Raw genomic sequence first — 26497 nt, forward strand, 5'->3', positions numbered from 1 at the left:
CAGCATATCTTGACTCCAGAAGATGCAGGGAAGGCAGCAGTGGAATCCCACAAGCAGCGCTTGCTGGACATATATGGAAGACTGGCCTCTATGGACGCTGAAGGTGTAGAGTATATGCTGCTCTCAATGACCGCGCCTGGATGCCAGGGAATCGCGGACCAGAAGCTGTCAGAACAAACTGCCACCGGATTCAACGACTGGCTTGCTGGGGAGGTTGCCAAGAAACCCTCTCGCTTTGGCGGGATGGCAGCTGTCTCAATGCATGATCCTGTCCAGGCAGCCGGTGAATTGAAAAGAGCGGTTCAGCAATTGGGATTCTTTGGAGGACTGATAAACGATTTCCAAAGCACGAAGACCGGGGGGAAACAACTCTACTATGATATGCCAGCCTACGACCCTTTCTGGAGAATGGCGGAGGAGCTCGACGTGCCAATTTACTTGCATCCTCGCTATCCGGAACTTTCCGATCTCCAGCCCAACACCAAGTATGGATCTCGTCTACACTTGCTTGGGGCAGGCGTCCAATTCCACTTGGATCTATCTTTCCACATCTATGCCCTCTGTGCGTCCGGTGTGTTTGACCGCTTCCCTCGCTTGAAGGTTGTTGCCGGGCACCTCGGCGAAAACATTCCATTCAACCTCTGGCGAGCCTCGCACTGGTACAACAAGCCCAGCAAAAAGGCCACTCGGCCTTCACTGCATGACTACAACTACTACTTCCACAAGAATATCTTTATCACTACATCGGGAAACTTTTCGACTCCTGGATTGAAATTCTGTATCGAGGATCTTGGAGTCGAGAGATGTTTGTACTCGATAGGTGCGTAACTTACTCAAGAGGTTCTCCCTGAAAACATCCTAACCAGAATATAGATACACCATATGATCAGGTCAAGGAAGGTCAGGAATGGTGGCGGACGGTGGGATTGAAAGACAATCACAAGGAGCTGGTGGGCCGGGAGAATGCGATTCGTCTGTTCAAGCTGCCAATTGAGATTTAATGCTAGATTTTGCTATCAAATGAAAGTCTACTTACCACGTGTGATCTTATTATTGTTGCTGGAAAAGTCAATCTAAGCTTGGTAACTATTGTGGAATATTTAAAAAGCTGAACGACTAGCGCTTTGCGTGTTTGATCAAGAAATCAAGACCGGCACGAATACTGACAAAGTCCAGTTCATCGACCTCGACGCCAACATCAAAGCCGTGAGACTTTCCCTCAGGTAGCAAAATCCCAGTCTCAACGCCGAGGCTTTGAAGCTTCTTCTTGGCGTCGATACTGAACTTAGGGATGATCATACCATCTGCATCGCCGTGAATGAAAAACGTCGGCGGGAACTTGTCCGAGAAGGAGTTGACGGGATCAATACGCTTGTAATCTCCATCCTGGACGATGGCCGGAAGCTGTGTGCCTTCCTTCAAAGTAACGAAAAGCCATGCGTTTCTCGGTACCGAAAGGTCAGGACGAGGTAAGCCTTTCGTTTTTGGCTGATCACTGGTCTTAGTCGCACTTTCCAGGGAGAGCATTGTGTTGGAGGACACTGGTTCCTTGTAAACCTGGTTGATGAATGCCTCGTTAAGTGCCGGGATCATCACAAGAGCCGGTAAAGGCAAAAACCAGAAAGGATCTGTTGTGCACTTGACACCATAGAAATCGAGAATCGCACGTGGGGGATCTTGGAGAGCACCCTAAACGTAAATGATGACTAGTTAGTAAACTTATCGTAATTCATGCCAACAAGACCAATAAACTATACCGTATGTAAAGCCAAGCAACCGCCGGCTGAATGGCCGAATACGACGGTGCGGGAAGGATCCACGTCAAGGCTCGCGTCATTTTTGAGCAGCCCTGGAAGACAATCTTTGCACCATGCGTAGACATCCTTCGCATCTTGGATGGGCCCGTCGTACAAGGAGACCTGGGGCATAGTCGATAGTCAGCCGAAACAACAACGAATCCAGCGTTGGCCAGGTATTCTATTTGCACCATAGGTAGCATTTTCCTAGAACCGACGACGAAACCACCACCATGAAAGGCAAGAGCTATACCGAGTGGCGCATCGGCTTTTGACTTGGACCAATGGGCTGTAGCGTAGATGTGGTCTCCATCGCCGAATGCTTTGAATGCATAGTCTCGTGAATCCATGATTGAAGAACAAGATATGTAAAATGGTGAGAATACCGGTAAAGTCAACAGCAAATATTTTGAAGCGAATATACTTCTGGGATTAACACGAATATGTAATATGTGCCAATTCAAAAGATGGAAGATGAAGCTCGGTGTCCGACTTGCGGAAAGAGATTGATGCGGTGTCCGCGTCCAACGATCGAACTCATCCCCACCCCACCTCGGTCATCGCTGTCGATATACTTCCCTTGATTTGTTTGAAACTGATTGATGGTTTCCGCAACCTATGGGATGTCATGAACAGAATGGACGTGGTGGTACGATGTGGCAATTGACCTCACTTGCGCGGGCCCCGGGTTCGCACGTATTGTTTATATAGACACGTGAAGTCCTCTTTCCCCACGACTCATCCGATTCTTCATAATTACTCTTGACCACACACAACATCTTTTATCTGTGCCAAGTGGCTTTCAACCAAGATGACTGATATCGCCGCAATTACCGAGAAGCTTGCGCCCCAGCCGGAAGCTGCTTATCCCAAGACTCCGTACTATGAGGGATCAGAGGCGCCCTGCCGATTCGAAGGCGAGGTGTACAACTGCATCGTCCGCGGAACAATCCCGACGGAAGTCCAGGGTACTTACTATCGTTGCATGCCGGACGCTCTTTGGGCACCGAAATATCATGACGACGTCTTCATCAACGGTGATGGTGCCATCGATGCAATCCGCATCAAGGATGGACATGCCGACTTCAAGCAGAAGTTTGTCCGGACCTCCAAGTTTGTGATCGAACGAGCTGCCCGCCAAGCAGTCTTCGGAAAGTACCGCAACCGCTACACCGATGACCCTCGCGTTAAGCACGAGATTCACTCGACCGCGAACACGCACATCATCTACTTTGAGAAGCAACTCCTGGCTTTGAAGGAAGACTCTCCCCCCTATGCGATGGACCCGCACACTTTGGAGACTAAAGGTAGGCCTAAAAAGTTTAGGCCAACATTTTTTGCCTCTTGACTAAGTGATAGCAGGACCGTATACCTTCAACGGGCAATACACAGCGCCGACCTTTACTGCCCACCCAAAGATTGACCCTACCAACGGGGAGATGTTGACTATGGGATATGAGGCTAAGGGAGATGGCACAACCGACGTTGCTTACTATCTTTTCAGCAAAGAGGGCAAGAAGTTGGAAGAATGCTGGTTCAACGCTCTCTATGTTGGGATGATGCATGATATGGCAGCCACCGACAATTGGGTGATATTCATTGTCCCCCCTCTTAAGACCCAGCCCCTCGATGAGATCAAGAAAGGATCCAAGCACTTTGCTTGGGCCGAGGAGAAGCCATTGACCTTTGGAATTTTGCCCCGTCGCAATCCCAAGCCGGAAGACATCAGATGGTTCACTTACAAGAACGCATTCTACGGACACACCGGAAATGCATTCGATGGCGAGGATGGTTGTGTTTATTTGGACGCGCCACTTACCAACTTCAACAAGGTTCGATCAAGTCTATTGTCTTAAACTACTTCATCTCAACGACTGACTGACTTTGCTTTAGTTCTGGTTCTTCCCCCCCACGCGGTCAAGACCCAATGAAGGCAGCGAGTGGCAAACCTCCTGCTAGCGGAAATGTTAGTCAGTACGTGCGATGGAAATTCGACCCAAAGGCCACCGACTTCCATGTCGAGCCTGTTGTATTGGTTGATGCCGACGGTGAGATGCCAAAGGTTGATGACCGTTATGTCGGCAAGCCTTACAACACCGTCTTCTATGCCATGCATGATCCTACCAAGGGCAATGGTCCCGTCGGTGGTATCTACAATGCCATTGCGAAATGCAATGTGGGTACTGGGGAACTGATCCATTGGTCTGCTGGAGACCATACCGCTATTCACGAGGTGGCATTTATCCCGCGCAAGCCGGAATGTATGTGTTTCTACCCTATTTAATACTCACAAGGTACACTGCTAACTAATGGCACTATAGCGCCCGAGGCTGATGGATACCTCATCACTCTCGCGAGCAGACGGGATACCGGCCTTTCTTGCATCTTGATTTTGGACGCACAGAAGATTACCGATGGTCCCGTTGCAGTGATCGAGCTTCCATTCCGTCTTCGAAATGGAATTCATGGAAGCTGGGTGTCGGCGACCGAGCTGGATAACGCAATTGACCTCTGTGACATGTCTGGTGTCACCGAGAAGATTCGCCAGGAATTCGGCACCAAGGAAGTCACCTTCCCAGTACTCTAAGGAAGAACAGTATCTCGAGGGGCATGAACTACGGAAGGATGCTTACGAATGTTGAGTCCATGGAATCTTGCAGCAGACTACCTCTTGTCCTTGTCTATCAATTGTGTGATTATAGTTTGAGTATTGCTTTTTGAAATACAGTATCCTATGTTCTATGAATGTTACGTTATTGAGCTCCACCATGCTTGTTTTTGATAATCTAAGTCCTCCCATGTACCGTCCTTGGCTAGATCAATGGCTCCGAGCAGCCTCCCATTCTACCAATAATCCATCGTTAGTTCCAACCAATATATGTCAACATTTAGCTCCAACCACAAAACAAGTGTCAAAGGTAAACGACATGCAGAAAGCTAGTAAATACTAAGGCATAAAAACGCTTTATTTAAAATGGCTCAGACACCCCAAAGGTTTGCCGTATCGGCACAAGGTACAAACAGGCAGGTCTTGGGTATAATATTCTTGACTCCTGCAAAGATTGGTCGGAGATGCCATGTTCGAATGAACATATCACTCAAGCTCCACACTTCCAACCCCTCTCATTGGGAGAAAGTGAATTTTCTTTTCGATTGAAATTTGATGGCAACAAACACTAGCAGAAGAAAGAGTCCATGGTGTTCAATATGAGCATCCATAGGTGACTGTCTATCAAAAGTCATAACAGGGCCAATCTAGCCGCCATGTTTTTATTGCCCGGATCAGCCCATATTCGAGCGGATTCCGAAGTAGATACATGACGGAGATCGGTCCGGACACCGCGTTATCACTTTATACGCCTTGGGCTAGTTACTCCGTGGGAGTTATATAAGGGGGTCATATACCCGTTGTTATAGTATCCTTGTCGTTGTCTTAATTACACTAATTACCATCTCGCTCCGCCACACTATTTACTATCCAGATCATCAGAATGACTAATAGCTATGTAATACCGGAGGAGTGTCGGGCTGCCATTGTTGTCAACGAAGGTCCGAACTTTACCATAAAGACTCAAATGGTGAAGGTTCCGGTCCCAGGTAATACAATCCAATAATAACCTGGCCTTGAGATGGTATAATCTCACAACTTTCAGGTCCCGATGAAGTTCTGATCAAACTCAATGCCACCGGTATATGCTATTCAGACATCCACTACATGTTAAATGACACCGGCGGTAAAAAGATGTCGGCATCGGGCATATGCTCTGCTGGCCACGAAGGGTCGGGTGTGGTTGTTAAGCTAGGTGAAAACGTGAAGACATTCCAAGTTGGGGATCGTGCCGGCGTCAAGCCAATTTGGTACACATGCGGATCTTGCAGTCTTTGTTGGGGAGGCAAGGAAGTTCATTGCCAAAAGAAGGTGCTCACTGGGGTGGGTGCCACCGGTAAGACAGCTTTTGAAAGATTCTGAGGTTTTTTTCGCTTTCTCATTGCGCATCCTAGGAACCTTCCAACACTATATTGTTTCCCCGGCACGATACACTACGGTGATTCCAAAGGGAGTTCCGGATCACGTTGCCGCCCCCGCTATGTGCAGCGCGGCTACGGCATATTGTTCCATCAGAGAATCTGAACTCGCCGTTGGCTCGTGGGCCACGATCATCGGTGGAGGTGGTGGAGTTGGGATTCAGGCAGTTCAGATAGCGAAAGCCTTTGGGCTACGGCCCATTGTTGTTGACACAGGAAGTGAAAAGCGTGATTTATCATTGAAAATGGGCGCAGAGGCCTTTGTTGATTTCAAGGAGTTCCCGGATACCGTTGCAGAGGTTGTTCGTCTCACTGGAGGCATTGGATCCCACGGGGTATTTGTTACAGCATCTCCTGCATATCCAACGGCTATCGATTATATCGGTGCTAGAATTGGGGGAGTTGTTATGTGCATTGGACTACCTGCAGCATCGTCTGGTCACATCATGAATGTGAACCCCACTATGATGATCTTGAAGAATCTGTCAATCAAAGGAACATTGGTGGGTACAATGGAGGATACAGAGGCTGTGTTGCAACTTGTTCAAAGGGGTTTGGTGCGAGAGGTCTGTGAGGTGTTGCCTTTTGAAAAATTCCCTGAAGCGGTGGATCGATTTCGCAGGGGGCAGGTTGCCGGGAAGCTTGTGATCGACTATGAAGCCTGAGGTGTGCTTGGGGATGGCTACATTGGAGAACCTTTGCGGCTACTGCATTATCTCTGATATCGGCACGTACCTAAAGCATGCTGCAACGCTATCTAGAGGATCAAAGCTGAATACAATATTTGTAACATGCATTGCATTTAAAACACAAAAGCTATTATACAATTACAACCCTAACTCCAAGGTGTTCCAAGCTCCACATAAGTCCATATCAAATTCCTCTCCAAAGCCGAAGCACTCAGACCCAAGGGCGTTGAGATCTCCCAGGTCATTGAAATTTATTCCATGACAACTATAACTCTCATGACCAAGGTTGGATGACTGAGAAAACGGATCTGCGACATTGATAGTACGCCTTTCCTTTATACCGTTCTCCAAATTATAGAGAAACCTTTCGAAACTTCCAGTAGCGTATTTTCCAATCTGGCTTCGATCGCACATTTTTAAAACAGGCAGAAATGATTTTAACTCGTTCTGCACACTCGGTGTTTCGACAGCACGGAGAAATAGAACTATTGCTGTTGCCAAGATGAAGTATGTATCGAACCAAAGAGACGTCGACAAGAGACCTCGGCGATAGAATTCCATCAAAATCTCAATCGAGTCACGGTTTGCAGCTTTACACGTCTCCGCTCGGGATTTGAACACAGCATCATGGCTGTTGCTGCAAAGTATCGAATGGGCCATATAAGGCCTACCGATAAGCATGCGGGCGTAATTGTATTTGAGGTTTAAATATAACGTGGCGCGTGCAAAGCAGGAGGGGAATGCCGAATTTGGACGAAGGTGATCGGACAGTTCTTTGTTCCACGTTTCGACCTTCTGGATAAGCTCACTAGTCAACTGTTCTTTGCTTCTCAAATTTCCGTTTTGGATATACACCTGTTGGGATATTTGGCCAATCAGAATACCGAGAGATGCTGAGCTAGTGGCGTATCCAGGCGGGATGTAGGGTGTAGTATTGAATTCCTGCTACAGTTAGTCGTCATGAGAATTTATAGAAGATAGAGATTTCTGACCTGCGAAGGAAGAGAAACGGCATTATCCGAGCAACCAAGGCCAGAAGTTTGTCCCAGCATGCAAGAACTCCAGTTGTCAAATTCGCAGAGGGACCACCACAGGCGCCGCTTAACTTGTGATCCATATATGGAAGTGTCGTGCACATAGCCTATATTTTGGTGAAGACCAAGCGACATTGAGATTCGGATTGCCAGACCCAGCATAGCCCAGGCAACACTCCGCTCATTCTCTCTTTGGCGGTACAAGCTCTGATAATAACAGGTCAGCATTGGTAAGGGGGAACAGGATATCGACATGGAATGGCATCAATCGTACCATCAACATAATTGCCCGCACACTCTCCAAGCTCGATTCATCTATCACATCATCCATGCAGGATCGAGAAATTTGAAAACTGGGCTCTTCATCGCCACAGAGGGCCATGACCAGATACAATATGACCAGCACGGATGCACGCACCCCCTTCCCACCATATACGTCATCAAACCAATGGTAGAATCTATCCTGATCAAGGATATATATGACACTGTTGATCTCTGCAAAAAAATCTCACGGCTGCTTGATCAAGCGCCTTTCTATCGGGGAGATAGTCTGCATTTCGATAAGAGATCACTTGTCCATCAAACAACGGCGGAGACTCATTCTCTGCAAATGGTGACAGACCGCCAGTATCTTTGGACATATGTGAGACTATCTTGGCGTTGAGGGTGGTGCAGCTGGATGAGCCACTGAATCCTGTAAGTCCACACACAAGTTAGTTTGGGTCTGTGTCTGTAAATTATCACACGTCAGGGACAGGGGGGGAATAGATGATGCACTCACGAGGAATATTCATAGCATCCACCATCAATGTGCTCTCCAAATCTTCGATCGCACATTCTGGACTGGCAGGATAGGTAGAAGTTGAGGAGGCTGGAGGAGTGTTTATTTGTGTGATAGTCTCCGACAGCCACGGGCCCGGTCCACCACTTGGGGTGTCCACAACAGAAGGTGGTGAACGAGCAGGAGAGCCTTCCGCTGGAGCTTTCAGGGTGTCTAATAGTTGCCGCAGGTCTTCGGTTTCGAAAGAAGCCGAAGGAACGAAATGGCGAACGACAGACACCAGAAGCTCGTATCGTTCCTTTGAAGTGTGATAGTAAGGTCGCGAGATAGAGCCTTCTAGTTGGCATTGCTTGCCCAGCCTGCTACATCGCTGACAAGGACCGAAAGATGGTTTTTCGCACTATTTTAGCTCAGCATGTAGGTAAACGGAGGGAGTCTTCCGGTCTGTACCTTCACCTTCCGTTGTCTGCAGCCATTGCAACTGAGAGCATTCTTTCGTCGTTTGTCGCCACTTGCCATGTCGGCTATATTTAGATAACCCTGGTAAATGTTGAATTATCTAACCAAGTGAAAAGAGACTAAATGCAGCCCTGGGGAATATATGCATTAGTACCTCCGCAAAACGTTGGGGTAATAAATGTGGAGTCGGGTGCGGAGGAATTAAGCGACGTACGCGAATTCTTCATGCCGGGACTAGACCGACTATGTATGTATGTAGTCTTTCATTTCTTCCAATCAGTTGGTTATGGTTTTGAATTATTGATCGCCGTTCACGCATGATATAATAAAATGTGGAGATTGTGTTGTGCGCTGACAACCTTATCTAGTAGGCCTTTCAAGGTTGTTTGCAGGATTTAGACCGTGAAGTGTTGCTATATCACATACGGAGCACTCTGTGCTTTTTAGCTTTTTACACGTACAGAGTACTTCTTTCATTATGGTGGCTTGGCGGGCTCCCGACTCGGACACGGCATTTCGAGGGCGGACACCGCCCCCTCTGAGCGGAGACCGAATACTGGAATTTGGATCTAATGTATCTTTTGTACGGAAGTCATACTAGGATACCTAACTTCTAAGTTTTTTGCTTACTAGGGCACACCAACCAAGGTACTAGTGGTGTTAGTACGCTTGGCACGGTTATGGACGAACGAGGTGATGTACCGTGCCAAGACAATTGGCAAGTAACTTTGTAGGATCTAGATTCTTTGGAATGATAGCTACAATGCTTCAACTCCAGCTCGCCTTCAGCATTCGACACTGAAAGGAGCAAACATGCTTTTCCGCCTCAAACTGATAATGATGAGCAGTCTCCTGGACCAGAGCAAAGGAGAAGACATCTAGTGATGCCCAAAACTGAATTTTGTGACTACTCCTCATGGTGCATAACTATATGTTAGAAATCACAGTTAGCATTGCACATGGAAATATCAACCGCTAAAATAGCTTGTAGCCCATGTAGCTCAAGCAAACCTCAGTAAATTTTAATACTTGCAAGAGTGCTACTACACCGATACATCCTGGAAGCTCTGAAGGAAGGCACCTCAATCGAGCGTCCATCATCCTCTGTCATGGCATCTTTGAAGAAGTCGACTGGGAAATAACGCTGGCTCCAGACCTGGCCACGGATGAGAAAATCCTCTGGCATATTCTTCCTGTCATCCGCAACAGGAAATTCGTCGCATTCAATAACACTGAAATCAGTGTCGCTGCAGATCATTCTGTTGAGAAAAGTGGCGATCTTGCTCCATGGAACGACTAGATCGACATACTCCATGGTGTCATTCAGTGCTATGCACCAGATAAATGCCAGATAGACATGCACGGCTGGATAGACGTGCTCGTTGCCAATCTGATCCAGGATGACAGAGAAAGTTTCAAAGGCAAGACAAGAGCCATTGTAGATCAGTTTTGAAGGCTCTCCTTCACGTTCTCCCTCTCCTTGCTGCTGCCGCTGCGGAAAGTCCTCTTCAAATTTGGAAGGTAACACCGCATGTATAGACCCATATTGGAAGATGGCGGCAAAATTGCACAGTGCCATATAGGTTCCATAAGTTTTGAACTCCACACTGAGTTGGTTGATTTATTCTTTCAGATGGGGTAGATATTCTTGCACAGGCGCCTTGAGATCGGAAATAGGGCGTTGTGTGAAGAGATATCCATGAGCAGCCATACTTTAGCGGGCCAGATCACCAAGGCATTCAATCCATATATTCTCAAAGGCAGGGACGCTTTCCAGGAGCAGAGTCATCATTGTGTAGGCCAGATGAAGGAATCGTGAGAATATGTTCTGATGAATCTGAAAGATGATGCCGCAACAATTCAAGAAAGGAATGGATGCCGTGGCGCCACATCCGGGCTGGCATGGCGTACTTCTCAGACAACCTTTTCAAAGCAACACTTGCAGATGGGTGTTGCGAGGCAAGAAAGAAGTCATTATGCTTATGGAGCAGAAGACAGTGCAAGGAAGTCAGTGCCTGCCATTGATCTTTTGATAACATGCTCGGTAACTCTGATTGCTGGTAGCCAATACATCTCTCCTCCACCATGGCCAAGCTAGCATAGATACCGCGAACCTCGTTTTCCAATTGCTCTTTTGTTGTCAGATGAGTTTCTGACTGTAGGGATACCCGATGTTGTTGCTTGGTGTCTTGGGCTTTCACAGACTCTGCCCCAATGACAGTGGGATTTTGGTCCTTGATGTGATTGCTGGCCGGTACTTGCTCTTCTTTGTCATTTTCTTTCTTCGCGTTGGATGGCAAATCGCCCGGCTGTTTTGACTGTCCTGGATGGCTGCTGTTATCATTCTGAGGCCTTTAACAGACAGTGTCAGCGAAACTATTATGGCGGCTGCAATCATCACGGGTGAAGCAGGATCCAAAAGGTATGTCCACGACTAGCAGATTCCAAGGCGATAAGAAGAAGATGACACGAGCCTTTATTCAAGATGGAGGGAGTTTGACTGGTAATAAAGGGTTGCAAAGACTGAGAGAACGGGAGAGCCTGAGAGGCAAGAAGAGCCATCATCATCAAGATCACAGCGACCAGCACGGTACAGCAATTGCAATAAAGAAGGTTATAATAGATTACGTTATTAGAATTAGTAGTTATGCTATTCATGGTCGCTCCCTTATATATTTCAGAGATTAGTCCACCCAAGTATTAAAGGTGCCCTACTTGTGCTCAAGGAGTTCTGCATTGTCTTTGGAATTGTTATTGTCTATTGGACCACATATGGTACCCGGTACATTGCTGGTGAGTGCGCCTGGAGGCTACCCTCAAGAAAGCTCTATCCCCGAATACCTAAACTTCTAACGCTGATTCCCGAACCGCGTGAATTGATCATCTATTACTCTATCCTGATTATTCTTGAATTATGTGCTGCACGTCTGTAGCTCAGGAAGTCCTCCGACGCCACTGTCTCGCCGGCTGTCCTTGAAAAACGTCTTCAGACGTTCTCGCTGTGCTTGCTTCGCCTCGTGCCATGTTTCAGTATGTCCCTCAATAGGACCGAGACCCTTTTCTGCTCTAGGCCCATTTATCCAGTTTAGGAGGTCGTTGACGTAGTCCTCCTCCACGTCCTTGAGCGAGTGGAATTGCTTCCCATGTCCTTTTCTGTTTACTCGCTCGTTGTATTCTTGTCTCATGGCGCTCTCTGAGGGGAGGCTAGCGATGCCAGAGAGGACGTTTGCTGCGGTTATAGCCTGGAACTCGAAGAGCGTAAATGTGGCGGTGTAGAAGGGCACGCCTATAAACGCAAGGGTTGGATCTGGGATGTAGAAGATGTCCTTGTGCAGGTTGTGCGCCTGCGTCCCGTCTGTTACTAGAATTGTCTCATTCACTTCTCCCGACGTGAGCCTGTCATCGTGGTAACTTGGTAGAAAGGGGAGGGTGAACTGGTACCCAGTGCAGATGATAACCTGGTCAAATCCGCAGAGCTCCTGGTCGGATTTCAGGTGCACTTTCAACGGAAGCGGTTTGTCGTTGGGGACATCACTATTGTCTAGAATTTCGTAACGTGCTATCTCGCTAATCCGGACGCCGTTTTCGGGGAGGATGCTGGCTGAAATATCGAATTTGCCGTTTCGCGTGCTCTGGTAGACCGTTTCTGCTTGGGTGCTGATTTCTTTCGCGATGTCGATAGCAGAGACGGCGCCGCCGATTAAGAGGACATTCTAATGATTATTAACTTAATTTGTCCAGTGGTTTGCTGCAGATGTTTACTTTTTTCTCGTATCCCTCTGGTTTTCTGTATCTTTTTGAATGAAAAATGCGCTCCGGCCAACGAGCCTTTGCTTCAGCGAGGCCTGGAGTATCTGGGACGCGAGGTGTGTGGTAATGGCCAGAGGCAACTACCACAGCGTCGAAATCCTAACGCTCGTTAGGATTTATCAAACTCGATGTGCGGTCACACTCACCCATATTTGCTCTACTTCCTTGACGCCTTGAGTCTCCTTCTCCAATCTAGACCAGGCAACTTCCCAATTCCTGCCCTGCTTCGCAATTTTCTTGACTCGTGCGCCATAGATGGTAATATCGTGAACTCCCGCCTTATTCGATGTATCCTGTATATACTCTTTCATTACGGAGTGGCTGACGAAGTCGGGTGTTCCCTCTGGCCAGGCATTGAGCTTGACGCGCATCAAGGGGGTAGGCACATTATTCTTGAGCCCAACGTAGCACGGTCTAACAGTGTCAGCTCAAGTTCTTATACGGCTCAACGAAGTCCATACCCCGGCGGCGCATGATTAAGAGCCACATTGCGCTTCTTGTCCGTATCGAAATGCACTTCCGACTCGAGCGGTTTCAACGAGGTATACGATGGCTCTGGTGCGGAGCGCTCATCATACAGCCTATAAGGTCAATACTGATGAAGATCTATCCTGAGTAAGGATGACATACCAAACACCCCCGGTTGCATGACTCCTCTCAAACACAGTCACCTCCAACCCAGCCTGCAGCAAATGCGCTGCTGACACGACACCACTAATCCCAGCGCCAATGACTGCGACTCGGCGAATCTGCGGGTGCGTCATGTTGTTCGGTCTCGGTACGCGTGGTAATGGTCTGCAAGCGTGAGAGTCAGAACCTGGAACGACGCCCGTTTTATCAACTGATGCTAGTATTGATCCTGTTGGAGTATTGCGGTAACGCTATGCGGCGTTAAGATGGTGTCATCATAGCAATCTGTCTGGCCTGATCTATGTCCTTGTGCAATGGAAATGGCTTTTTTTTTTTTTTTTTTTTTTTTTTTTTTTTTTTTTTTCTTTCTTCCAGGAGCCTCTGAAGCCGACTGGCGTGGGGTGATTAGAAATGCGAGCGCGAGACGTGATTGTATCCCTGCAAGACGAGATTGGAGTCTCTCCAACAAGTGGACAGGGAATGGACAGAGTCAGAAATATTCCTATAGCGCTACGATAACTGTGGCTATAGAGGCCTGTAATTTTCCATACCCTCCTTGTGTTAGGCTAGCTCACCCTAGCCGCATCATCATATTCTGGAACATATCCCCATCCCTTGACGTTCAGGCTCACAATAATCAGCTCAACGCTGATCTGTGCTCTCCCTTTTTCCTCGCCTAACAGCCCACCAGGCCTAGGCCTTTGGTCAGCAGCGCTGACCTCCTTGTGTTCGAGTGCGTATGGCGACCGGACGGTGCCGGTGCGGATCAAGGCTTTGGGCATCGTGCTGCTAGAAGCAGCGGACGAGCGAAGCAGCAAACGATATCAATCGCAGGCATATCGGCACGACTTATTGTCTGTAGTTGTCTGTAGTCGCAGGCATAGCGGCGCGGCTGGTTGTCGGCAGGTAGGCAGTATGATGCCAGCATATATCTCGGAGGGCAAATCGGTACGAGTTAAGTTGTCGAATATATCGCAGGCAAGGTCATCGGGTAGCGAGATAAGGCCAGGGGAATTATCGCCATCTTCCTCCTCTTGCAGGCGTATGTCAAGGCGTGGTAGACGCGCCATCGACGCGCCTAGTCTGGGATACGACCAACAGGCTGTAATTCAGATTCAACAATCATAGCGAGATAAGGCGAGCAGAAACCTTAGCTATTCCTTGTTATCATCAACCATTCTGTGCGGTCGCGCGGGCGCGTTGGGGGACCACTTCACAACACGTCCACACAACCACCACCACATGGGAATTCTTCTTGGTTTCCTCATCGAACGATGAGTACTGACACTGGACACCACGAGAAGGTGAGAATTCGTCGTCCTGAGAGCTGGAGGCGCGCTCTCATCCAGAGTGCTCGCTGGAAGCCTTCTCTATCTAATTACAGTGACCTATTGCATCACGACGAATTTGGAGCCTCGTCAAAGCCTGTGATGAACTTATTTGTTTCATAAAGTGGTTAGGCTGTTTCCATGCTGAGAGCCTTGACGGGCGATGCGAGTCGGACATAGACCTTGAAATGGAGCCGCCAATAGATTTTCCAGGTATAAACAATCATAAACAACCCTAACAATATTGTGCTTATAAACCCTTACTTATACACCTTATACCGGGCCAGGTCAAGCACTGGCAATCCAAGCACATGTTATAGCCAAGAGACTACACACCCAAGGTCACCAACCCATCATCCAGTGGGTTCCAGGACACGCAGGGGTAGAAGGAAACGAGAGAGCTGACCAGGCAGCAAAGCAGGCAGCTGGTAAGCCTCCAGGAAGGGGTCCAAAAGAGATCTTTCTGGCTTTCGTCCAGAGAACCCGGACGGAGGCCATTACAACACAGAAGCAGAGATAGCTCGCTAAGGAGCTCGGCCAGCGATCCCAACAGGTCAACGAATATACAGGCCACAGAAGAACTGGCGGCTTGACCCTGCAGCTGCAGTGGCTCCCAAGCACCTGGCAAGCCGCTATTTCCAAATGAAGTCAGGGCATGCGGCCATTGGGGCACACCTACATCGGATCCAGACCCGGGAGCATGCAACCTGTCAAGGATGCGGCTTGTCAAGGGAGACAATACACCATCTTCTCTTCGAATGCCGGCAATGCCGACACCAACGAAACAGGCTCTACAAGGACCTGGAGACAGACGTAGTTATGAGACCCACTACTGCCGAAGAATATCCACAAGGACGACTTCTAGGGGAGCCCAAAGCGACTAGGGCATTGCTACAATTCTTGGCCAACACCAGCGTAGCCCTACCTCAGAGATATCTACAACGGGCAGTGGAAAGGGCCCAGAAAGACGAGGAGTGGGGGCCGGAAGCATTGGAGGAGGCAAGTAGGCGAGGAGAAGGATAGCGGGGAGGGTAGCCTAAGCTGAATCGCAGCTCAGGCCACACTCACCCTGCTCTGAAACACAAGGAGAGCACTCTGCTCGAAAGCCCTGCGCATACAGGCGGTCTGGGGCGAGGAAAAGGATCAGAAAGATTATAGAACGGGGGTGTTGCCTCAGGAACTCATAGGGACAAGAGACTAGAATAGCTGCTGGCCTCGAGTCCATGAATCGTGGTCTGTCATAGCTCTAGGGCTCGGTATGAACAATAAACTTGATTAAATAATAATAATAACAATACACCTTATACCTCTTGGCGGATCTTTTAGTGGTTCTCTTGGCAGTTCACGGTTCCAGACCTTGGAACCGGAACCGCACCATTTCAAGGCCTAGTGGGAGCTATTCTGAGCCCGTGACAGGGGCCCTCTCTCTTGGTTTGGTAGGCAGTCCATATTTTCATGTAAGTTCAGTCTGTATCCACTGAAGTTGTGTCAGCAGACTCCATCTTTATAAGAGGTTGGTGGCATTATGTAATTATACATTCAGAACATCTTTCTTAACTCCACAAGGTGTCACGGGCTCGGAATAGAAGATAATAACGAACTGAATTCCTATCTTGACTATTGTAGCCATCAACGAGAATATCAAATCTGGGAAGGAAAAAGGAGAGGAAATCTATCTGGCGAGTACAGTCTCTATATAAGCCTTTGTGCGATGCGGCTTGAGCCCTTGTTTGTCCATATTGCTTGTATGGCATCTTTTGGCATTTTGGCACTGTTTGCCTGGTCGTTGAGCCGTCACAGCCCCCATGACAGCTAAAGATATTGATTACCTTCTTCACCATCTGTTCAGGGATGATGACCATGATTATAAACATAAACAAGCAAGAGTTCAGACTAGCTCTGCACTCTCTCTGTTCACTGGCTCAGGGGTGCAGGCAGGTGCAGTTATTGAATCAAGCTCATATTGCAAGACAAATGAGTGTCTTTATTATAGGGTAGGGTTCAGTCTGTTACCTCTTAGTGATGCATACACTAACAGTGCTGTCCTACTACCCAGCACCTTACTTTCAACATGAAATGGAGCAATAATGGCTCAATCAAACAATGGGTAATAATAGATCCTGAATTTCTGAAAGGATGGCGTTATCAAGACAATGTCAAGTTGTAGGTTTTACAAGGTGCAAGATATTATGGTTATGCGGCTGACTGAATGACTTTTAGACCAAAGAATTGGTTCCAGGAGCATCCTGTACTAGGGATGAATTTTGTCTTCTGGGTGATTGTCCATGGAATTGCAGATGGTGCATTTAAAGGAATTTCCTCTGTTGATGAACTGTTGTCAACATGATCTCCACCAGGGAGAGAATCCTTCATGCTTGAGTGGACATATCACACACAGTCACTTCCTTTTTTCCACAAGGTAATGACGCAGGGACCTGATGAAATAAAAGGACTGACATTCTCTTCACTGCATCATAATTTAACAACTCTGGCTGAACAGGATGGGTTTAAAGACTGTCTTCAAGTTCACAGAATCAGAGCGGGAGTAGCAAATAAAATTGACCATATAACCTCCCTATCTCCCCAGTTTTATAGCCCTGCTGATTATTTTGTCCAGCCAAGGCGTCCAAGGCCACACGTAGCCAAGGACTTGACCACCAAAATCACGACACGTTCCTTAAGTATCAGTCTGATTTCCGCTCTGCCCGTCGTATATTCCGTTACCGGGATCTCTCACCGACGTTAACTAGCAACTACTACTACTACTACTACTACTACTACTACTACTACTACTACTACTACTACTACTACTACTCCTGGCGGGCCCGACCTGTGGGCGAGCTCTCCAGAGGTCTAGTTCGTGGGAAGTTTTGAGGAGCGAGGAGATGCTTGTAGGCATGGGATGGAGTAAGTGTTTGATGTAAGGAAAAGTTGGTGACTTGGTGTTATCCATTGTATGGCCTGAGCGATCAGGTATGCTCCCGTATTGCTCCGGGATCACTCCGGCGCGGTTCCCTGAGCGCTCCGGGCATGCATCACCTTGCTCCGGGCAGGCTCCGGGAGCCAAAAGCGGCGAGAAGTCGGACCAGAAACGGAAAGGGCAAGTCTCGGAAAGGGCAAGTCTCAAGATTTCCGCAGAAAACATTTACATATGTATATCCATCGTGCAACTATGAAGGATGTACTTTTTGAGCATTATTACTTGAATTGTGATTGTTTACAGCTGCTACCTGTTTTGCATGCAATTCTGTAGATATATTGGGTATATACACATACTGCATGGGAAAGTCTGCATGAGGATTGCGATACCTATATAGATGTCTCATTACACTGATTCTACTTTACTATGTATAATAAAGGGTAGCTTTAGGTTAAGACAACTTGAGTTCAACCCCTAACAAAGCCGTCACACTAGTTTGGGCTCGTGACACTGAATGATGTAGAAGCCCTTGGGCAACGCAAGATCCAGACAGTGGACAGAGCAAATATTGTACTCTTTATCTCACACTCATCTGAGCGTAGATCCGGGAGAAGGGACCGGAACGGGGCGCGACGATTCGTCTAGAACCCATGGACCTTAATAGTCTCAGCATCTAGCTCAAGACCTTCTTCCTTGTCAATCAAGAACTCCTGAACAGCTTTCCGCTGGTCTCCCTGCAACTGAATCACAGAGCCCATTGTAGTGTCTTCGACGATGGTGCCATTGCAAGCTGGCGTGGCGTTAGCTTTTGTATATGGCATGGTGTGCTAGGGTGTGTGTGTGCTAGGGTGCCAATGTTGAAAACATACCGAAATCCTTCTTGAACACCTTCAATATCTTCTTCTGATCGAATGCACTGTGAAGACCCTGGACTGTAGTTAGGGTCTTACGACCATTGCACTCTGTTCAAAGAAGCGGTCAGTGATGTGTTCTCAGAGGGATGCAATTGTGACAACACAAAGCCAGCCCAATAGATGAAAGGGGAATATAAGACGTACGCTGGATCCGTATATGGATATAATTTTGAGACTGTTTAGTTTCGCCGGTATCTTCGTCAGCATCGCCGAAGGTCTGGAGAAAGAGGGCATGTGTCAGCACATCTACCCCGCTAAATGAAAAGAAAATGTCGCGCAGATCCAGGTGGAACAAAAGCCACCTGAAATGCTAATCATGATGGTCGAACATTGTAACACCATGGAATGTGGTCACATTGTCCTCACACGTGGGGATGTGGGAAATACCCTGGATCTGGAAAAGGAGAGATGGTGGCAAAATGACTTACTGACAGTCTTGAAGTTTTCGATGGACATAAACTCGGCCTTTTCCGGTGAACGGCCCTTAAAAGCGGATAAAATAGAAAAGGAAGGCTGAAGAGGAGATTAAGATCTCTTTAATTTAACTGATGGGTGATCGGGAGACGGGAAGTCTGCTTGAGATGGAGGGGAGAGTCTGCAAATGGGATGGAAGAGGAGGAAGGAAGGATGAGCAAAGAGCCTTTTGAGGGGAGAATTGTGTCTTATCGCCACAGAATGGGCAGGCAGCGGGTACATGACTCAGCAGCTTGCCATTGAATGTGAAGCGGGATTCGGAGGTCGCTCAAGGGGATTATTCGAGGGAGTCGATTACCCGAACTGTACGAGGCCTAGCTAGATTACCCTAATAGGTAGAACTGAATCTCATTAACGCGTATATGAGTGCCTGAGTGCTTGTTTTCTCTATGTACGAACACCGTGGCAGATATGGTGCCGGCGATTATATCACCTTGGTGGGAAAACACGCGGTATCTGAGCGACGCACAGAGCATACAGGAACGCCTGAATACAATGTGCAGGTGATAAGTGTGCATGATTATGGCTTAGGATATGGAGTATAGGCAAGCTAATGACTAGGGTCCAGATAGTATGGTTGTTATATAGGGTAATTTGTGATAGGCTACGCCTAGATCGACACTCGGAGCAAGCCTGAAATGGGGATCGGGGGCCGGAGGTCCGGAGGAGTCGATTATCCGCGACTAGCGAGGTCGTATACGGAGAGACCCAGTTTTAACGAAGAGATTGATATATTCTCGTCTATATGCGTGTACACAAGTGCTTGAGTGCTTGTCTATCTAAATGTGCGCTCACACTGACCTATATCATCGGACCGATTAGGCAAGTTCCGCCGGTATATAGACTCAAACAAGCAATTAACCAGACATAATAGACATAGCTGATCGGTCGGAAAAGAAAGCAAACACGGCGAAAAGTAGGATCGAAAGGAGTAGTATATAAAGGCGTCAATATCAATAGACCATCAGGTCTACTCCTTCTCTCCTACAACCTCCTCTATCTTCCTATGATCTATCGGTCCCCCCTCGATCTATCATCCATCTGGGTGAGCATCAAGAACTGCTTGAACCTATCCTTGCTCAATAGCTTAGTCAAACCATCAGCAGCCATAACTATCAGACGACGGTACGCCTTTAACTGCAACCAAGCCCATCGCTCCTATCGTGGATGTGATGGAATCGAGTATCGATATGCTCAGAGCGCTTGGTCACCTCATTGCTCGTTAACGCCATAGCGCCTTGATTATTCATATGGATATATTCTGTTTGCGTACAAACCACATGATTGGTCCATTCACTGATAGAAAGACTGATGCTCCAATAGATTTCCTAGCCATATTGAAGCTCGCCTAATCAGAACCAGAGAAGCCATAGAGGAGGAAGAACCTTTCTGTACAATCCAGCCGTTTTCGGTAAAAGAGGCCTCGATAGGGTGTGCCGGCCAGATATCGGAGAACGTGCATAAGAGCATTCCAGCACTTTCTCATCGGCTTGGCGCTACCAATAACGTTGCTGCGAAAGCAATATCCAGGCGAGTCTTGGTGGTAAGCCATTGCAAACTGCCAACTCCACACTGATACTCATGTATATCAATGGAGGGGTCCGGCTCATCGTCGACCACGAGACTGGAGTCCAAAGGGGTGGCTTTCGGATGAGCGCTAGTTAATCGAAAGGAATCAACTAATAGTCATCAACATGAGATGTCAAATACACGTTTTTCTTTTTGCGATGAATAAAAATTCCGTGGTTGTACCCAGAGCGATCAAAGCTTACATGCTTTAGGTAGGCTGAGAGAGTATCATACCATATTCTCGCTGCAGGGGTAAGCCCTTAAAGGGAGTGCTTGAGCTTGCAAACAAGCTTATTTCCTTCTTCAAACTTTGTTGGCTGACGCATATATATAGTGTGTCTTTCAGTTTCCCATTCAGGAAAGCAACTGACACGTCAACGCGTCTAATCGTCCATTATTTCCGTGCGGCGGCGGCAAAGAGCAAGTGGGTAGTATGTGGGCTGACTACCGGAGCATATGTGTGAATCGTATTCCAGCTGATTCTTGTTGATTAGATTGCCCTTTATCACCCAACGAGCCTTGCAAAAGCGCTCATCAGACGGATCTATGCCCTCTTTGGTATTATATACCCATCATCTGGGGTAGATTCTAGCACCAGGCAGAACATCATCGTTGCGTACTAGCTCCCAAACTTCTTTCTCCTTGAGCTTGGCAAATTCGCGCTCCATCGCCCGTAGCCACCTACCTTTATCAGCTCGCTTCATAGCGGCGGTCAAAGATGACTGCTTCGTGGGTGTAGGGGCAGGTAAGGTGACTGCTGCAAAGCCATCTGCCGGTCGATATAGGCGCTCATCATCGCCATTATCATCATCAGGTTTGTCAAAACCCTGTTTCGCTCGATCGAGTTGCTTGCTGGTAGTGAATGGTCGGATAAACTCATCATTCCGAAGCGAGATTGGAACCTCATCTCGTTGAATTCCACCCACACGGATGATTTTATCATCCACTATATCCAGGACCAGTAGCTTCGAAATCACATCGTGCCCGTCGATCAAGAGGGTCATTGCACCTTCCAATACCCAACAAAGAGCGGGTAAAGCCTCCAATATCTCGCAGAGTACAGAGGGACTGCAAGAGCATCGATTCTCTATCCTTGGATTAGAAGAAATTTCCTTTGACCAAGGTCTACAGGTACACTGGTCGTGAATTAAACGAGACATGGAAATATCTATCCACCAGGCATGTCCCAGCTGGCAGCGACATACTGCCCTGATCCAGGACCCAATCCTGCGGACTTCGAAAACCGACTTAGCCAAGTGGACCAAAAAAAAAAAAAATCAATCAAAGGAATGCTTCCTCCCTAAACCATCATAGAGCGCGAATATACCAGTTACTGGAGCCTTTGCCGACGTGATATTTCGGGCTACTATAGCTGAAGTCTACAAGACAAGTCGTCCATTATATGAGTGATCACCAGTGCACGTATGGCTTCTTCTCCACGTACAACCAAACGTGGTTCCTCAAGCGGGTTTCCGACCAGGTATTCTGCGCCTCTGAGTGTGACGCATGATCGTCCCGCCACAGATGCACCACTGATTGAGTGCTTCGTCTATCTTGCCCTATGGCGGCGGATGACACCAAGGCACACTGGCCCAAGATCTCAAGGCAGATCCTGGTAAATTCATCAGTAAATTGCTCCCAATGTCGGGCTGATTTTTCACTAAGACTGCATAGACGGCGCGCCGTAGCAAGCCGCCCAAGAGGCAGCAGCCCCTGAGACACGGAAAGAGAAAGCTGAACCAGACGATTGTCTGATCTCGAAAGGATTGGAACAGAAGATTGAGAAGCTTCTGTAAGTTCTTCACATCTCCTAGTGAGACGAGACCACTACTGACGTTTTCGTGGAGAGAAACGACCAGGATTCGCGGTCCAAAGACATCAGCGTGAAGTAGATTTATCTAGTACATCGGTCCAAATAAGTGATAACTATGACTTTATCATGCAACTAGGCACCAAGACCACGTATTGTATATCCACTATCTATCAATAATATTTATCGTACATATCTTGCTAATAAAAATACGCCAAGTAACAGACAGACAAGCCCAAATACAGAGTACACTAATAACAATGGGTACGCGTACATCCAACATAATCCAACTCTTGTCCCAAATAAATCAGGAGTAGGTCCCGCGTAGCCCTCTAGTAATGTCTCTATTCGAGCCCAGAATCAACCGGAAAGGAACTTAGTGTACATGGACGCTGACTGCTTGCTTCGAGTGATCTCGTATAATAGACTGTTCGGTGTTGATATCGGTCAAGGCGGAGGGGTGGGAGTAGCCTTCATGAGATCGTCTACTTCGGCGCAGTCAGTGTTGTTCAGGCGGTATATATAAGAGGCGGCGGCGGCGCACGCTTGAGGTCGCGGTCGTGTCATGGATCTGTTTGGAAGTGTGCCTGCTAAGCTGCATATGTTGAAAAGCGATCTTGATCGAGAGGGACGAGCATCACGAGAAGAGGTCGTGTTGACCCGTTCGCACGGCATCCGCGTCGTCCCTGGTGCTGGGTGTAGTATCGGCTTGGTTCGTGTTAACATGTAGAGCGGCATGTTCCAAATCCTCATTCCAACAACCAATCCAAAGCATTATTCACGACAGCCTCGCTTGTCATACTCCGATCGCTGAGAAGAGTGGACAAGATGCCCCATTCCGTTCCAGTAGAACCTGCTTCGTCAGTGCCGGTTAAGGCGTGGCTATTGAGACCCGGTACACCTTGCGCAGCGGAGTCCACCAATACCGGCTCCAGACTGGGGAGCGTGCTCTGTTTCCGCACTGGAGAAATAGAAGCGTGCTCAGTTATGAAGCGGGCCATCCAGTTGTCGAGCGCAAAGGGGTCTGACATGGAGTTGCGACAGAAGTCTTCGAAAATCCTGAGGCGCGCCACCTATTGACATTGTTAACAACTAGCTCTCTATACCCCAAGGAAGAGACTTATAGTCACGCTAGCACTCACCGAAAGGTTCACCATAGGCCAAAGAATCTTCAAACTCATCAGATATTCGAAATTAGATACCAGCCGTTGCCGCGCCGTCCACAGCTCCGACGGATCCTCACTCAGCAACAAAGTATGCAAGTGCACGCATGAGCTGACCACTGCGATGTAACCGTAAATAAAGTAATCAAGCTCACAGTTCTGAAACCTCATGGCATACTGCACAATCTCAGAGACCATGGCAGCGCTACTCTTGCACTGCGCAGCACCGTCCATAGGAATTGAGGTGCTCCTGTTCGCGCGAGCATCCAGAAAGGGAAAGTAGAGAATTTGCTGGAAATGGTAATATCCAATATGCATAGAGAGAAACGTCCGTCCGAGGCCCTTGTTGGCGAATGATGTGAGGTTGGAAATGTTGTACTTCAGCTCCTCCGGTAATCCATCGGCCCATTTCTCCAAGCGCTGCGTTAGAAGCGGTACCTCGCGGCAATATGTATCGAAAGAGATCACGCTCCGACTGAGACGCGCGAGTAGAATGCTAATGCGCGCAAAGATGTCAAGGGTGCCTGCCATATGCGCCCACATGTTGCACGATGCACGATCCTCTCGAAGGAGCTCCGGGTCAAACGTATGGAATGCAATGTCGTCAACAGCGGGAAGGACGTCCCGTCCGTTGAGGAGAAAAGGCGCAGGCTCAACGGATGTGTCGACTGCGGTCCAGTGATCAGCTATCCGAACAGAGAGCCATGTCCGGCGGCGTTCCTCGCGATGGACGACGGTCAAGTTGTGTGGCATCGCCCACAGCGACAAATTTTCTGCATGGAGTTTGGCGAGTCCGAAGTAGGTGTGCTTCGCTTTAACGTCGCCTTCACCTCCCATAAAGTGGCCAATCAGAACACATGCCTGGGTGCTCTCTAAGCTAGGGGATGCCAGATACCCCTGGAGTAGTCGCGTGGCTTCCGCAGCATAGACCTGCCCACGCGAACCAGGCGGAGTGCCATTGAAGACTAGATTTTGGGAGTACCTGTACACAAAGTTAACCGGATATTCCCTCCGCCAAGAAAAAAATGAGAGGAAAAAAGAAATACCTGGCAGAAAGCGCACACATCGCGTGTACGTGTAGCAAGGATGCCCTCCCTTCATTAAAGCGACGGATAAAGCTAGCCTCATGAAACAAAGTATGCGCAACATTATGAACGAAACGAAAATAAAGAGATACAAGCTCCAGCAGCACTGCCGGAGTTATCACCAAAGGCGACCTCTGAGGCTTAACAGGAGGTCGCAATGCATGATTCGACGGAAAGACAAATGACGAAGGAGCCGCGGTAGCAGCAGCAGCAGCAGGAAAAGAGGACAGCGAAGCACCATTCAATGGCTTGTCGCGTTCCGTTAGCTGTCTCGGTGTGCCCTGAAAGTCCCTTTTCAAGACTGGACCTTCGGGCTCCGTGTAGTTTTGGCTCAAACTACACGGAATAGACAGCGATTGGCAGAGTACACATTCATCCCCGGTATCACTAGGAACGCATCGTCTCTTGCGTACTCTTTTTTCACGTATCGCGAGGAATTCTCAGTAAACGTGATCTTTTTCATTATTTGGCAGAAATGCGACACGGAAAAAAAAAAAAAAAAAAAAGAAAAAAACTCACCGGCAATTCTTACATGCTCCAGCTCTCGCCCGCTTGGGTCGGTCTGCCGCCATGGAGGACATGACACTAAAAAGAAGGAGAATCTCTCTATGGCTGGCGTTACTTATAGCAAACACACGTGATCATCAATTGGCCGCCACACCGGGTCTTTAAGACGCAACTCAAGAAGCCTGTGGGTTGTTGTTCGGTTTCTCGAAAGGTTTGGCCTGAAGTTCGCGGTGCTGCGCAGGACGCTGACTCAGCAGCGACTAGTGCCGATGCGTTAGTTACTGAGGAATTCAACCAAAACAAAGCTTTGTCGGGTCCAGCGCATGCTTTTTACGCGTTTAAATACATATATGGGCTCAATTAAGTCGGTTTTCGAGTTGTGAATTTCAGATACATGTATAGTGGCAACTCCGACGAGTATGGCGGACAGCCCTGCGAAATGGCCAACCACAACAAATATATATTCACAACTTAGCTATTCAACATGCATAACAAAGTCAATCATAAAAATCCAACCACTCATCCGAATCCACAATCCGCGCCTGTCTCACCAACACCCTATCCATCAGCACCCCATGCACCTCATCATCCCGATCCAAACACAAATCTCTCAACACAGTAAGTCGATAATCCAAATCCGCCGCCTGTCTTACCGTCGACAACACCGCACCACTAGTACTCAACCCACAAACCACCAAATCATCGCGTACATCAAGACAACGCAAGACAAGCTCCAAATCCGTCCCCGCAAACGCGGATACGCGGCACTTGTTCACGACTGTATCGCCCCTGCTTGTATCTGGGGAGACGGCGGGGTGGATCTGCGTTGATGGATCGCCTTGGATGAATTTGTTCGAGGACTTGATTGTTGCTGTGGAGGAGTTGTTGAGGTGGAGGTCTTGGTAGGCGGGGCGGAAGGATGTTGTTATGTAGATGATTTTGACGCCGGCGGCGCGGGCTTTGGTGAGCGTAGTTGAGAGACGTTGGAGATAGTCGTCTGTGATGGTGGTTCCTAGACGGTCGAGTATGCCATTTTGGATGTCTAGTACGAGGAGAGCTGTGTTTAGCATGGTCGCGGGTGTGGAGTGCTTGCAACAAAGTAGCTCGAGTTGATCAAGGCAGTCTGCACGAGTCTAAGCCTTACAAGTACAACGTCTTTCGTTACAAAAAATCAACTATATACTCCAGGGGTCATCCCGGTCCCGCTCCCCATGATGCCGGTAACGGGATGCACAAGTAGGGATCAGACTATGGTAATCCCTAATCCCATTGGTTATTCATTTTCTGCACAGCGAGCTGAATTGTTCACCCCGAACAAAAAACGAACAAATTCAAAAAAGCAAAAAAAAAAACTTTGCAGACGCAATTCTCAAAGCTGTACAAAGTACGCCTGTATGCCGGAAAGGTAAAAAAACGACACCAGTCGGACTCGAACCGACGCCTCCGAAGAGAGTAGATTTCTAATCTACCGCCTTAGACCACTCGGCCATAGTGTCTATTGT

General features: G+C 48.1%; 11 protein-coding genes and 1 non-coding gene across 12 annotated transcripts; 4 read left to right on the forward strand and 8 right to left on the reverse strand.

Annotated features, from left to right (window-relative positions):
* Window positions 1-207: 207 nt before the first annotated feature.
* Window positions 208-1044, forward strand: ASPGLDRAFT_50067 (amidohydrolase family protein). Its single transcript, XM_022547232.1, has 2 exons — window positions 208-820; window positions 874-1044. Exons 1-2 carry the CDS (start codon window positions 259-261, stop codon window positions 999-1001), a joined length of 690 nt encoding a protein of 229 aa, XP_022398237.1. The 5' UTR covers window positions 208-258; the 3' UTR covers window positions 1002-1044.
* ASPGLDRAFT_50068 (alpha/beta hydrolase) lies at window positions 726-2332 on the reverse strand. Its single transcript, XM_022547233.1, has 4 exons — window positions 1988-2332; window positions 1758-1919; window positions 1037-1689; window positions 726-983 (listed from the first exon to the last, which is right to left on the reverse strand). Exons 1-3 carry the CDS (start codon window positions 2144-2146, stop codon window positions 1117-1119), a joined length of 894 nt encoding a protein of 297 aa, XP_022398238.1. The 5' UTR covers window positions 2147-2332; the 3' UTR covers window positions 726-983; window positions 1037-1116.
* Window positions 2333-2607: 275 nt separating this feature from the next.
* Window positions 2608-4383, forward strand: ASPGLDRAFT_68456 (carotenoid oxygenase family protein; the record flags this gene model as incomplete). The annotated part of the gene is made up of 4 exons (XM_022549260.1): window positions 2608-3103; window positions 3159-3628; window positions 3730-4057; window positions 4118-4383. The coding sequence occupies 4 exons, from the start codon at window positions 2608-2610 to the stop codon at window positions 4381-4383; spliced, it is 1560 nt and encodes a 519-aa protein (XP_022398239.1).
* Window positions 4384-5287: 904 nt separating this feature from the next.
* ASPGLDRAFT_176513 (zinc-dependent alcohol dehydrogenase) lies at window positions 5288-6617 on the forward strand (the record flags this gene model as incomplete). The annotated part of the gene is made up of 3 exons (XM_022542872.1): window positions 5288-5393; window positions 5450-5740; window positions 5799-6617. The coding sequence occupies 3 exons, from the start codon at window positions 5288-5290 to the stop codon at window positions 6485-6487; spliced, it is 1086 nt and encodes a 361-aa protein (XP_022398240.1). The 3' UTR covers window positions 6488-6617.
* Window positions 6618-6649: 32 nt separating this feature from the next.
* On the reverse strand, window positions 6650-8845 carry ASPGLDRAFT_27925 (uncharacterized protein; the record flags this gene model as incomplete). The annotated part of the gene is made up of 6 exons (XM_022543707.1): window positions 6650-7453; window positions 7504-7752; window positions 7820-8008; window positions 8058-8239; window positions 8327-8726; window positions 8777-8845. The coding sequence occupies 6 exons, from the start codon at window positions 8843-8845 to the stop codon at window positions 6650-6652; spliced, it is 1893 nt and encodes a 630-aa protein (XP_022398241.1).
* A 952-nt stretch (window positions 8846-9797) lies between these two features.
* On the reverse strand, window positions 9798-10364 carry ASPGLDRAFT_27926 (uncharacterized protein; the record flags this gene model as incomplete). Its single annotated transcript, XM_022543708.1, has 1 exon — window positions 9798-10364. One exon carries the CDS (start codon window positions 10362-10364, stop codon window positions 9798-9800), a length of 567 nt encoding a protein of 188 aa, XP_022398242.1.
* Window positions 10365-11600: 1236 nt separating this feature from the next.
* Window positions 11601-13359, reverse strand: ASPGLDRAFT_176517 (putative FAD dependent oxidoreductase; the record flags this gene model as incomplete). The annotated part of the gene is made up of 5 exons (XM_022542873.1): window positions 11601-12498; window positions 12548-12694; window positions 12742-13009; window positions 13057-13176; window positions 13226-13359. The coding sequence occupies 5 exons, from the start codon at window positions 13357-13359 to the stop codon at window positions 11698-11700; spliced, it is 1470 nt and encodes a 489-aa protein (XP_022398243.1). The 3' UTR covers window positions 11601-11697.
* A 2999-nt stretch (window positions 13360-16358) lies between these two features.
* On the forward strand, window positions 16359-17427 carry ASPGLDRAFT_132044 (uncharacterized protein; the record flags this gene model as incomplete). Its single annotated transcript, XM_022541094.1, has 4 exons — window positions 16359-16547; window positions 16610-16708; window positions 16952-17139; window positions 17196-17427. 4 exons carry the CDS (start codon window positions 16359-16361, stop codon window positions 17425-17427), a joined length of 708 nt encoding a protein of 235 aa, XP_022398244.1.
* Window positions 17428-18114: 687 nt separating this feature from the next.
* On the reverse strand, window positions 18115-18601 carry ASPGLDRAFT_132297 (SUI1 family translation initiation factor; the record flags this gene model as incomplete). Its single annotated transcript, XM_022541110.1, has 3 exons — window positions 18115-18263; window positions 18343-18435; window positions 18532-18601. Coding segments are annotated over 3 exons (312 nt in total), but the record flags the coding sequence as incomplete, so codon positions are not given.
* Window positions 18602-22989: 4388 nt separating this feature from the next.
* Window positions 22990-25060, reverse strand: ASPGLDRAFT_131955 (putative C6 transcription factor; the record flags this gene model as incomplete). Its single annotated transcript, XM_022541086.1, has 4 exons — window positions 22990-23313; window positions 23383-24385; window positions 24450-24902; window positions 25008-25060. The coding sequence occupies 4 exons, from the start codon at window positions 25058-25060 to the stop codon at window positions 22990-22992; spliced, it is 1833 nt and encodes a 610-aa protein (XP_022398246.1).
* Window positions 25061-25492: 432 nt separating this feature from the next.
* On the reverse strand, window positions 25493-26065 carry ASPGLDRAFT_68460 (cysteine hydrolase family protein; the record flags this gene model as incomplete). The annotated part of the gene is made up of 1 exon (XM_022549261.1): window positions 25493-26065. One exon carries the CDS (start codon window positions 26063-26065, stop codon window positions 25493-25495), a length of 573 nt encoding a protein of 190 aa, XP_022398247.1.
* A 344-nt stretch (window positions 26066-26409) lies between these two features.
* Window positions 26410-26491, reverse strand: ASPGLDRAFT_t132. The gene has a single exon. It is a non-coding gene; the product is annotated as a tRNA-Ser (tRNA).
* Between the last annotated feature and the right edge of the window lie 6 nt (window positions 26492-26497).

This window comes from Aspergillus glaucus, assembly GCF_001890805.1.
Source record: "Aspergillus glaucus CBS 516.65 unplaced genomic scaffold ASPGLscaffold_18, whole genome shotgun sequence".
In the NCBI taxonomy this organism is placed as follows: domain Eukaryota; kingdom Fungi; phylum Ascomycota; class Eurotiomycetes; order Eurotiales; family Aspergillaceae; genus Aspergillus; species Aspergillus glaucus.